The 13,145-nt window shown below is 40.6% G+C and overlaps 1 protein-coding gene across 1 annotated transcript; it reads right to left on the bottom strand.

Annotated features, from left to right (window-relative positions):
* Window positions 1-325: 325 nt before the first annotated feature.
* LOC138880829 (uncharacterized) lies at window positions 326-1,933 on the bottom strand. The gene is made up of 4 exons (XM_070161008.1): window positions 1,821-1,933; window positions 1,280-1,607; window positions 632-931; window positions 326-394 (listed from the first exon to the last, which is right to left on the bottom strand). Exons 1-4 carry the CDS (start codon window positions 1,931-1,933, stop codon window positions 326-328), a joined length of 810 nt encoding a protein of 269 aa, XP_070017109.1.
* Window positions 1,934-13,145: the final 11,212 nt, after the last annotated feature.

Raw genomic sequence — 13,145 nt, 5'->3', positions numbered from 1 at the left:
AAAGAAGGAATCTCTACCTTGTCTGGGATGACCGCCCTGTAGCGTAAACCAACATGTAAAGGGTTGCTCCGGTTGATGTGTGAACTGTAGTGTGGTATCCTAATAAAGCAAAAGGTAGCTTCTCATGCCATTGTTTATGATTTTCTACCATCTTCCTTAGTATCTTCTTGATGTTTTTGTTGGCGGCTTCTACGGCTCCATTCATCTGAGGTTTATAGGTTGTGGAATTCTTGTGTTTGATTTTGAAAGTTTCACACATGGCTTTCATCAGATCACTGTTGATATTGGCAGCATTATCAGTAACAATGGACTCAGGTACTCTGAATCAACAAACGATACGATCTTTGACAAAGTCTGCGATAACCTTCTTGGTTACAACTTTGTAAGATGCAGCCTATACCCATTTTGTGAAGTAATCAATGGCTACCAAAATAAACTTGTGTCCTTTTGAAGCAGTTGGCTCAATTGGACCGATGACACCTATTCCCCAGGTGGCGAATGGCCAAGGTGAGCTTGTGGCATTGAGCTCATTTGGCGGCACTTTTATCATATCGGTGTGCACTTGACATTGGTAGCATTTGCGGACATATTGGATGCAATCTATCTCCATGGTCATCCAAAAGAAACCGACCCTAAGTATCTTCTTAGCCAAGACAAAACCATTCATGTGAGGGCCGCAGGTCCCATCATGTATCTCCTCAAGTATCTTAGAAGCTTCTCTTGCATCGACACATCTTAGCAATCCCAAATTAGGAGTTCTCCTGTACAAATTTCCTCCGCTGTGGAAGAAGTGATTGGAAAATCTCTGGAGTGTGCATTTCTGAGTATGGTTCGCATGCCCCAGATATTCCTCTTTCGCCAAATACTCCTTGATGTCATGGAACCAAGGTTTTCCATCTGTTTCATCCTCAACATGGGCACAATATGCTGGCTGATTATGAATTCTCACTGGAATGGGATCAATATAATTCTTATCTTGATGTTATATCATGGATGATAAAGTGGTCAACGCATCGGCAAACTCATTCTGAATTCTGGGCACATGTCCGAACTCTATCTTCATGAACCTATTTCTCAATTCCTACACATGGGGCAGATATGGCAATATCTTGGAATTTTTGGTGGCCCATTCTCCTTGTACCTGGTGCACGAGCAAATCTAAATCACCGATTACCAGAAGCTCCTGAATATTCATGTTGATTGCCATGTTGAGTCCTAGTATGCAGGCTTCATATTTCGCCATGTTGTTGGTGTAGAGAAATCTGAGTTTAGCAGATACCAGATAATTTTGACCTGTTTCTGATACCAAAAGTGCTCCAATGCCCCCTCCTTTGAAATTTGTAGCTCCTTCAAAGAACATCCTCCAACCGTCGTATGCTTCGGTAATGTCCTCTCCTATGAATGACACTTCTTTATCAGGAAAATACATTTTCAAGGGTTCGTATTCTCCTCCCATCGGGTTTTCAACAAGATGATCTGCTAATGCTTGCCCTTTGACCGCCTTTTGAGTTACGTAGATGATATCAAACTCACTCAACAGTATCTGCCGTTTGGCTAACTTTCCAGTCGGCATGGGTTTTTGAAATGTGTATTTCAAAGTATCCATCCTAGATATGAGGTATGTAGTATAGGCATAGAAGTAATGCCTCAAATTCTGGGTCATCCAAGTCAAAGCACAACAAGTGCGCTCTAGCAGAGAGTACCGTGCTTCGTAAGGAGTGAACTTCTTACTCAAGTAATATATGGCTTGCTCCTTTCTCCCTGTCTCGTCATGTTGTCCCAGAACACATCCGAAGGCTCCATCCAATATAGATACATACAGTAGCAAAGGTGGTCCTGGTTTCGGGGGGACCAGAACTGGTGGTGCAGACAGGTACTCCTTGATTTTGTCGAAAGCTTTATGACAATCCTCAGTGCAAGCTTGTTTCGGCATCTTTCCTCAGCATCTTGAATATAGGTTCACATATGACTGTGGATTGTGCTACTAAGCGACTGATATAGTTGAGACATCCTAGGAAGCTCATCACGTCCTTTTTGCTCCTTGGTGGCGGTAAATCTTGAATAGCCTTGACTTTAGATGAATCTAACTCGATCCCTCAACAGCTGACGATAAATCCCAATAACTTTCCTGCAGGAACCCCGAATGCACACTTCGCAGGGGTTCATCTTCAGATTGTACCTCCTTAACCTATCAAAGAACTTCCTCAATTCTGCTATGTGGTCTGCGGCCCTCTTGGATTTGATAATGACATCATCCACATACACCTTTATTTCTTTGTGTATCATATCATGGACGATAGTTGTCATGGATCTCATGTAGGTAGCCCCAGCATTCTTTAGACCAAACGACATCATCTTGTAGTAGTATACCCCTCATGGTGTAATAAAAGTTGTTTTCTCCACGTCTTCTTCATCCATCAGATCTGATGATAACCCACGAAGAAATCTACAAAAGATTGGAGTTCATGCTTGGTGCAGTTATAATTCAGGATGTGTATGTTTGGTAGTGGAAAGTCGTCTTTGGGACTTGCTCTGTTTAAATCCTGATAGTCAACACATACTCTGAATTCCCATCTTTCTTCAGTACAGGCACAATGTTAGCTAACCAGGTTGGGTACTCAACCACCCTAAGAACTTTGGCTTTGATCTATTTGGTAACTTCCTCCTTGATTTTCAGGCTCATGTCTGGTTTAAACTTTCGGAGTTTCTGCTTTACTGGCGGACACATGGGATTAGTAGGCAACTTGTGATCCACTATAGATGTGCTTAAACCGGTCATGTCATCATATGACCATGCAAAAATGTCATCATACTCTTTTAAGAAACGGATGTACTCTTCCTTCTCTGTTGGCGATAAGTGAATGCCGATGTGAGTCTCCTTGACGGTCTTGGTATCCCCCAAATTTACTGCTTCAGTCTCGTCCAGGTTGGACTTAGGCTTATTCTCAAAATTTTTGAATTCCCTCACAACTTCTCTAGGTATCTCATCTTCTTCATATGAATCACTATTCTCATGTTGCGTTGCTTCATACCTGTCACAGTCACCGGTTTATCAGGAAAAGTAATAATAACGTTGTAGAAAGAAAAAGTGTAGAAAATAGTAATGAATAATAAGAGAAAATGCATCTGATTAAAATTAAACAACATCCAGACAAGTGCGGCTCGATGAATCGAGCATTTATTTTGAAATAAGTAAGTCTTTAAAACAAAATTACTGAAAATCTTAAATGCCTAGAATGGCTATAGAAATAAAATCTGCCAAGTTACCGAGGGACTCAGCGGGCCCGGGACGGTGTGGCGGTCCAGTTTTTGAGTACAACTCTTTTCTTCACAGTCTGAATAGTGAGGTCTTCTTCCTCCTCTTTCTCAATTATTGCACTGCAGCCCATGCCTTCCTCTTCCAAGAACAGATTGTTCAGCCCAGCTAATGCCTCCTCTTCTGTAGTTCCCTATATTGTATCAGCTTGGTGAAAATCTTGATCTAGATATGGCACTGGTTGCTCGAGAGGGTAATATGGCTTGTGCCATGAAGGCAACCAATCATTGTATTCTTTCCATGTGTACTAATATTCGAGCCCAAAGGTAGTACCATGACCCTTCAGCCGTGTTGGTTTAGTGATACCCTGGATATTCTTCCCCAGCCCTTTGCCAGACTCATACTCAGACCATGCCAGTATGCTTTCTATTTTGCTACTCCACCATTTATCTTTCTTGACGGCATTGACATGTTCAATGTGATGATAGGTATCCCCTCCTAGCCTTTTTCTATTTCCAATAACTGGGATGGTTTGACTAGTGTAAATGGGGTTACTCCTATCTCCGTGAATGATCACTTCCTGACGATTCCAATCAAATTTCATAGCTTAATGTAGTGTAGATGCCACAACCCCAGTGGCATGGATCCATGGTCGGCCCAACACAAGATTGTATAAGGCCGGTATGTAAAGAACCTGAAACTCGACGTTGAATCAAGTTGGCCCCATTTGTAAGAAAAGGTTAATTTCCCCAATCGTAGCCCTTTGAGACCCATCGAAAGCTTTCACGTTCATGCCTTCTGCCCGTATTTCATGAAAACCTTTGTCCAACCTTTTCGGAGTGTCCAATGGACAAATATTTAGGTTTGAACCCCCGTCAACCAAGACCCTAGCAATGAATTTGTCTTCAAATTGCACTATGATATGCAATGCTCGATTGTGATTCAACCCCATAGGCGGTAGCTCATCTTCATAGAAGATGATCTTATGACTTTCCAGTACCTGCCCTACCATATTGGCCATCTCTCCACCGGTGATGTTGTTGGGTACACAAGCTTCACTCAGCACTTTCATTAAAGCATTCTTATGTGCCTCCGAATTTTGCAACAATGACAGTATGGATATCTGAGCTGGGATTTTGTTCAAATGGTCAATGACGGAATACTCCTTTGCTTGTATTTTCCTCCAAAGGTCATCTGGCCCTATTTCAATGACAGGTTGTTTGGTAGTGGCATCCTTACTTGGTCTTCCCAGGTGTTCAGGTGTTTAGACTCTTCCGGTCCTGGTCATTCCCTATGCAACATCAGATTCTTCTACCTTTGCATTCCCTTTTTGCCGAGCTTCGGCAACGTAATCCCAAGGTATTGCTTTTTAGTGGAAAGGAGGTGTGGTTGATACTATCAGTGTAAAAGGTGTGACTACTTCTACTTCAAATGGAGCAGGGGTGGTCGCAGGCGGAGCCACCTCTACCTCAAATGGAACTGGTGTAACTACCTCAACCTCGATTGGTAACAGAGTCTGTACTACAATGGGAGTAAGTGTGACCGAGGTTTTAAAGCCATCTCCCTCCTGAATAAGCCCAATCGACCCCTCAGGATCCCATTCTTCATTCGTCTCTATCGCATGTACCCCACCGCCTCTATGATCAAGGAGAGGGTTGTTGCGGACATTGGGTGTGGCTTCATTTGTCTGTATGACCTTGTTGTCAATTAGCGTCTGGATCTTATCTTTCAATGTTCGGCACTCATCGTAGTGTGCCCCTTCATACCGGAATGGTACGCATAAGTTTTGTTTGGATTGACCCATTGGGATGGATTTTCTAATGCCACAGTAGGAATAGGAGTAACGTAACCAGCATCTTTCAACCTCTCATACAACTGGTCGATGGGTTTAGCAATGGTGGTGTATTGTCTGGGTGGATTTCGGTCGAAGTTTGATTGTGATCTTGGAAAGTTTTGGCGAGTTGGAGGTGATTGGAAATTAGATGGTTGGGAGTTATAGGTGTGATGGACAATGGCTGGTTGGGAATATCTAGGAGATAAGGGTTGATATATGGGTGGAGGTGTTTGATATGTGGGTGGAGGTGTTTGATAGGTAAGTGGATAATTTGGGCCCTGAGCCACCATTACTGCCCCAACGTCTCTTTTCTCTGATATGCCGCCCGATTGTAATGCCTTACTTATGGCCTGTAATGCCTCAAAATTTGTTACCATCCCACTTGATGCCTTCCTAAATTCTTTCCCTAAGCTTGATGATATCAGAGAACTTATGGTTTTCAATGACCATCAATCTTTCATAATACTATAGATCATGTGCTCTGACGAAGAACTTGTTCATCTGTTTCTCATCCAAAGATGGCCTGACCTTGGCCGCTTCTGACCTCCAACGAGTAGCATACTCGTGGAAGGTTTAGGTGGATTTCTTCTTAAGATTCTGGATGTAGAAAACATCTGGTGCACTCTCTATATTGAACCTGAACCGGTCCATGAAATCTGATTCCATGCTCACCCAATTGGACAATTTCTTGGGATCCTGGCTGATGTATCAGGATAAAGTATCTCCAGTAAGACTCATTATAAAGAGTTTCATCCGGATCTTTTCGTCTTTCCCAACCCCTACAAGCTTGTCACAATAGGTCCTCAAATGGACCCTAGGATCATCTGTGTCGTCAAACATTTCAAACTTGGGAGGCTTGTATCCCTCCGACAGTTCTACATCTGGTTGTATGCATAGATCTTCATAGTTCAAACCTTCTATTCCTTTGACGCCTTCGACACCTTGAACTCGGCTTGTCAATTTCTTGAATTCTTCAGCCATGTTTTGAATGAGCAGGTCCTTCTCAAAGGATTCTGGGGTATAGGAGATTGGTTGGATAGAGCGAGGCATGGGTTCCATGTATATGGGGTTGTTTTGTTGAGTGCCCGGTGCCTGGGTGTAGTGGTGGTCATTAGTAGAGTTTTGAGGGTCAGGAACGGGTTGTGGTGTATTCTGGGGAGTATGATAATTGGTGGTCGGTAGGTAAGGAATTGGTTGATGATGGTCTTGTGGCGGAGTTAGTATTGGTAGGGGATTGAGATTTTGGGGTGGGGTTGCATATTGTGTGGTGCAGGAGGGTTTTGAGGATGTTGGCTTGGTGTGTTTTGGGGAGGGGTTGGGTTCTTTGTGTTTTGTTGGTTGATGTCGGGGATGTTCAAGGTGAGTGATAAGTTTGCCAAGTTGCGGACCTGCTGAAGCTCTCCTTATAATTCAAATATCTTTTGTTCCAATCTCAAGACTAGATCATTTGGTGCCGGAGTACTCTGCCCATCTGAAGTTTCTGCATTCTCAACATTCTCCTTTCGGATACTACTTAAGTCATCCATTTTTTCTTTTCCTTTGCCTTTTATATTGCTTGGAGGAGGAGGAGGTGGAGGGCCTCTAGATCTGGTGTGATATACAGATGATGCCAGTATGAGCGAACCAACCTTAGGGGATGGGAATAAAGAAATAAAAAAATCAAAAAGTAAACAAGTCAGTAAGGATTCCGAAATATTTGCATTATTTAAACACATATTGCGGGAATATAAATTTGTGTCCTAATTTGGGAGTCTCGTTGTGCCCGAGGTAGGTCTAGAGACAAATAAATTTGGAGAAATTTAGTGCCAATAATTGCCTCATTTCATTAAAATAAAAGTAAACGAACCAAAATGAAACTAAATAAGATAATGTCACTAATGGCTCTTGGCCTTATTACATTTGAAAGGAAGGCAAATAAATCAAATCTACTTGGTCCCAGAAGGACCCTCTCCAGACTGGATGCTCTTGTAAATAAACTCTCCTAAATCACACACGTTCAACAGTAAGAATGCCCTTGCAAGATGCCCTCCTTCATTTCCTTCAGCATTCTGGCAGTCAGTGACCCTTTTTCTCATCTTCCATTCAACTCCATTAAACTATATTCCAGGTATTCCAGCCTCTCGCTGGATTTAACAACTCTTTATTTCCAATCGTTAATCATCTCCATATCATCCTTGTGCAGTGCCATATGCTCGGCTTCAGACTCTCGAAGTCTTTTTCCCAGCTTGTTATACTTCACCTCGGCTTCAGCAACCTCATCTGTAACCCTGTTTCCTGGCTCAGCCCTTGGTTCGACGACCCCAGTTATGTTGTCCTCCAACCACGAAGGGTAAAGGTATGAGTGTCCCGCGTGATATCGGTATGGCTCAATAGTATCCTTCTCCACAATAATCTTTAAGGTCCACATGTGTTGCGCTTCATTCTTATACGGGATGGCATCACTTTGGAAATTAGCTCTGAAGTGACACATTTTAGCGACCCGTGGTATGATTTGTCTCCTGCCTACTTGTCTCATAACCTTGAGAGGAGCGTAAGGGTATATGCCCCTCAACCCGATCAACACCAAGTGCAGAAAATCCCTGGATCTGATGATGAATTCATCGGTAGAGAACCATTCGAACATCCACTAGACTTGATCCTCAGTCAAATTCTCAAAAAGTTGTACCCATCCCACAACGTCCCCTGGCTGAGCAAACATTTCTGGAATGTAGTTCATTCTTTTGGGATGATGGAAGGCTATAATATCATTCCACGGCCTTCGCGAAAATTCTTGACGGTATTGTCCCTTTTGGAGTGTTCCAACAACTACACCTGTAGCAGTAAGTTGCAACCCTCGAAGAACCTGAACCCCTTCTGACATCGCTTTAAAGCTCGGTACATGTGTGCAACGATCATAATGATGATAGTGTGTGTGTCCCCCTCGATCCCATCCATCAGAGTTTTGGTTACCATGGCCAGCCTAGTATAGATCCTATCCCCTTGGATTAAGAATACCACCATGCCCAAAAAACACATAATAAACACGAAGACCCTACGATGAATCCAACCTAAAGAAGTGATTGAAAACTCATCATCAAAAAGGTGGTAAGAACTGCTGTGACCGTATATTTCATAAAGGAACTCAAAAGGTATATAGGAGTACTTTAGGCATTTCAATTTGTTGTTCTTCTTCAGCCCCACCATTTTCAGAAATCCTCTAGCAGTGCGGTTTTCAGGTGCTAACAGATTAGGGCTATCCCAAGGCAACCCAGCAAATCCTCCTTTCTCTTCTAGAAGGGGTGTCCTTTCTATGTTCCCAAAATGGAACACAGCCCTTTCTTTGTCCCAAAACATAGTTGCAGCCTCGATCAACATTTTGTTGAGTTGAAGGTCCATCAAAGAAGGCAAGTTTCCTAAGACTCGTTTCACATGGTTTTTGTCACATGAAGGAAGATCCCTCCACCAATCTAGAAAAAGTGAGGGTGTGCTAACCATACCAAATATGGGGACCTCGTGCTTTATTTTCTGCAAAACAAAAAGAGTTAGGCACTTTCCCCCTTTCAAGTTCGTCTATGTATACAGTAATGATTAGCATATAGGCACTTATTTCCCCAAATTAATGTGCATAATCGTGGTTACGTCTGTTGGGATTATGGAAAACCCGATGGACTTTGGACAAGGCTTGTCTTAAAGGGTTATTATGTGGAAAACATATTACCCCGGCTAGGTTTGACCATGATGCATGTACAATTTAATTAGAGTAGGGTTGTTACAGAGGTCTAGACTGGGACCCTCAAGCGGACAACTTGAGGGGGAAAGGCACGGAACTGTCGAACACACCGCTGATCAACTAGTTTTACTGCAAATACGCCTTTCCGAATTTAAAGGGTGATATGTAGGAAGAGCGCAAACACTCATCAAGCGTTGCTATAGTATTAATTACGCACGAGTGAAGTATGATGTTGAGCATGATTTATACATCAATAAATAGCTTGTTGTCAATTATTTGCACGTAAGAAAATAATAAATACAGTATCTAAATAATTGAAGAGGCACTTACAGAAAAAGAAAACAAAAAGACAAGTCAGTTTCAGGAAAAGAAATCATAAATGCTTGAAAATAAATAGTTAAATTCGAATAAGGGGAAAGGGTACGGGGGATAGAACATGCTTGACCAATTAACAAAAGATAAGTTCATTATGGCAAGATCCTAAAATACCCCCAGCATAGTCGCCATGCTATCGCGCCCCCTTTTTCCCCTTTTTCCCCTTTTTGACGGGGAAGTCCGGGTTTCGACATTCATGGGGGGAATAACTCGTTTTCCTTTTGGGAGTCGGATTTTTGAAGAGTCTCCACCTAACGAATTATGGTGCGTTAGGGCACCTTGAGCAATTAACTCATGGAATAGTTTGCAGTACCAGAGATCAAGGGTAAGGGCTCGAAATAACCTTGAAAGGAAGGTGTTAGGCACCCCTCGCGGTCCACAACAGTGGGTCCCAGCCGAACTTAAACTATGTAAATTAGTCATTTTAACACATAAACAATTTTAACATGTACTTGCAAGTAAAGAAATGTTTTGACATTCTAAGAACATGAATGATTCAAGTAATGGAATAAGAGAAAGGTTTAAACAAGTTGCACATATATACAGAAAAGTGAATTTATTTAAACAACGGGAGTTGGGAAATAGGGGTCCTAGGTTGGTTAGCCTATAGGATCATACCCACACAATGCCCGGTGAACACTCCTCAATGAGTGGCTACACGTGACATTAGTGCGTAGTCATCATATCCTTACTACCCAATTCCTTCCCCTTGGTCATAGCCTAAAGCGTTCTAGCAACCTTGAAAAATATCCTATGCGTGCACTACCTGTCCCTTCCTCGTGTCCCTGGAGGTATTTAGGACCTCTAGTTTAGGTAGTTCTAAACCATCCTAAGGTTTTTAAAGGATAAAAGTCTAGGCGTCAATCAAAAACAATTAGGACTGCATTTAAAGAGGAAACAATTAAAGGCTTACATTTACCTCCTCAAACATAACAAGTAAGTGCATGTCTCAAACAGTTTCAAGTATTTAAGAGAAAACCTTAGAACATGACATCTAGGTGAGCAGAAATTATACGGGATTGAATTAGAACCAGAGTGCTATAAACTTGTTTATTTACCTACTGATATTTAGATAGTTGAATATGAGCAGTCACAGATAACAGAGCACAGTTTTATAATTTGTAGAATTTTAGTTGCCCTACAGGCTTGCATAGGTGCATAACAGTGATGTCCAATGAGCATGATATCTATATTGATTAGGAATGCAGTAAAATAGTAAAACAATTTTAAACGGCAATTTGGATCCTATAGGCATGATTTATAACAATGTTACTTAAAGCAGCGTTGGAGACTTGTTAAAGAAACGGACAAACTAGTTAACTAAACCAATTCAAAATATATAAACATGAATTACACCAACTTTTCTAACTGAACTGTTTTAAGTCTTATGGTCACGATTTCTAATTAAGCAGGGTAAAACAAACATCATTCCTTTAACCAAAGTGAAACCCCTATAGGCATGATTTCTATATAGTTGATTTTAACCCTATAGGCATGATTTCTATTATTAAAGCCAATTTAGACCCTATAGGCATGGTTTCAAACTTTGTGGAAGTAAAAAAAAATATAACAACCACAGTTGAATCAACATGGACCCAATAGGCATGGTATTACCTAATTTTACCCACAATATATAACTACCCTCCCTTTTTCACTAATCACCCCACTTTTTGTTTACAAAAATTATTACAGACCAATGAATTGAATAAAAATTACATAAATAAAACAGAAATTAATCTATAGGGAGCCTGAAGTAGGCCCAAATGATTTCCAAGCCTCCAGTAGTCTCAAATGCCCAAAGTTCATAGCCAATTCTATATCTAGATGTGTTAGAGTTCCCTAAGGACCTCAAGGATACCGGGCAGTGCTCACACCTAGACCTTTCTCAAATAATAACTGATTTAGGTGCAGTATGGAAATGCCAGCCCTGACATGCCAGAGTTCAGAGAGATCTCAAGAGTCTCAAGGCAGTACACATATCAGAGGGCAGGACCTAGTATTGTAAGAGTAAGTGGAAGTGCATGATAGTTTGAAAGAGTTTAATAGAAAGGTCTTAGGACTAAAAGAACTTCTGAAAACCATTAGTGATAAAACAGTTTGAGAGAAAGTATAAAGAAACAATTTTGCAATCAGAACACAAGAAAGAGAACAAGCAAACTTTAGGAAGTAACTTTGGCAAGTAGCATTCACACAAGAAAGAAAACACAAGATATGTGCAAGGTATTTGCAATTCCGAGACTTGGCTTGTAGTCGGCTAGAATAACAGGGATCACAAGTAGTAAAAGGGAGCAGAAAGATTAGAGAGAGCCTTTTAGAGTGTAAAGTGATAGTTTTTGAACTTTTGTTTGTGTCAGAAGTAAGAATAGGAGGGAGTTTATATAGTAATCAAGAGTTAAACAAAATAAGGTAAGGAATCAATTAAGTAGCAATCAGGGAAATTCATGGAATCAATCACACATGTAAATCAGTAAGTCTTCCCGTAAATCAAGGGAAAACCAATCAACGGTAAAAGCATGCTAGATATTTAAGGAAAAGAATCAAGTAAGGTTTGGGTATAGAGTAGGTAATTAGGGGTAAATGAACAGAAGTTTCAATTGAGGAAACAATCAATAAGAATCAGCAGATAGCAAATAAGGCAAGGGAAAAACTAATTAAGGCAAGGAGTTCAATCAAACCGAGTAGAGAGGTAAGAATCAAAAGGTTAGTTAAGGAAAAGAGTTCAAATCAAACCAGGAAATAAGAACTTCAGAATAATCAAGGGTTCAATCAAATAGAAAATCACGTAAAGAGTCAGCAAGTTTCGCAGACAAAATAAGGTAAGAAATGAATAGTCATAATTCGACACGAAACAAATTGGTAAATCAAGAAAATAACACTGATTTAAGAGAAATATATAGGTCATAACATGAATAGTTAGAATGAACACAAACATATAGAATCAGTAAAAGAGTTGAACTAAGAAACTTAGTAGAGGGCATATTAGGATAAGGAAACCACGAGACATCTAAATGGCTAAAGAAAAATTACAAGAACCAAGGCAAGAACACAGTCAATACATGAGTACTCAGAAACCAAACAAAGAACGTCAAAAAATTAGGGCTTTTAGAATAAACGAGTTAAGGTTGTAGAAAACTTATGAAATCAGTCAAAACACATAAGACACAGAAGATCAGACACTCAAAAATCATCAAACATTTTGGAAAAGAAATTTCCGGAAACCCTAGTTTCGAAAAAATGAAAAATCATTCGAAAATCACACGATTCTTGTAAAAACCAAAAGGGTCTTGTAATTAGGGTTTTGAGAAGAACAATCACAGAGATGAAAAATCAAACCTAGAAACCCATAGATATAGGAATATCTCACTCGGAATAAAACCAAGACAACCTGAAATAGGAGAGAAATGGTCATAGATGCAAGCAAACTAACCCTGGTCCCTTGAGGACCCTGAAGATGGTGATACCAGTACAAGAGAGGCTACTAGAGGCATGGGGTGGTGAGGAACCACCATGGATAGCCATAGATGAGTGACGACGAGGTTCGATTAGGGTTAGGTTTGAGAGCATTTGAGAGAGGAGGGGGATTTCAGGGTGACGGACGATGGGAAATGAAAGGGTTTGGGGGGTCGTTTGGGACTAAAAAACGTAGGGGCTGATTGTGGCCATTAATCTCTATGATCAACGACTGAGATTAAAAGGGTTTGGGGCCGGATCGGGTATTAGGGTTTGGTCTGGGTAAGTTTAAATTGAAATTGGGCTTGTGTTGGGTTGAATTAGGACCAAAATTGAAATAAAAATAGGTCAGATTTTAAATAGCCATTTTTGATAACTAAATAATTTATAAAAAATGATAAATGAGTACCAAAATATCTTTGTGTACTAATATGATTTAAAATATTTATTTAACATTTTAAAAATAAAAAAAAACCATTTTATGCATAAATAATGTAATTATACATTAATAAGGGCTATTA

This window comes from Nicotiana sylvestris, chromosome 11 (assembly GCF_000393655.2).
Source record: "Nicotiana sylvestris chromosome 11, ASM39365v2, whole genome shotgun sequence".
In the NCBI taxonomy this organism is placed as follows: Eukaryota; Viridiplantae; Streptophyta; class Magnoliopsida; order Solanales; family Solanaceae; genus Nicotiana; species Nicotiana sylvestris.
Note: the sequence above shows the minus strand (reverse complement) of the source record. Positions and strands in the feature narration are given on the sequence as shown.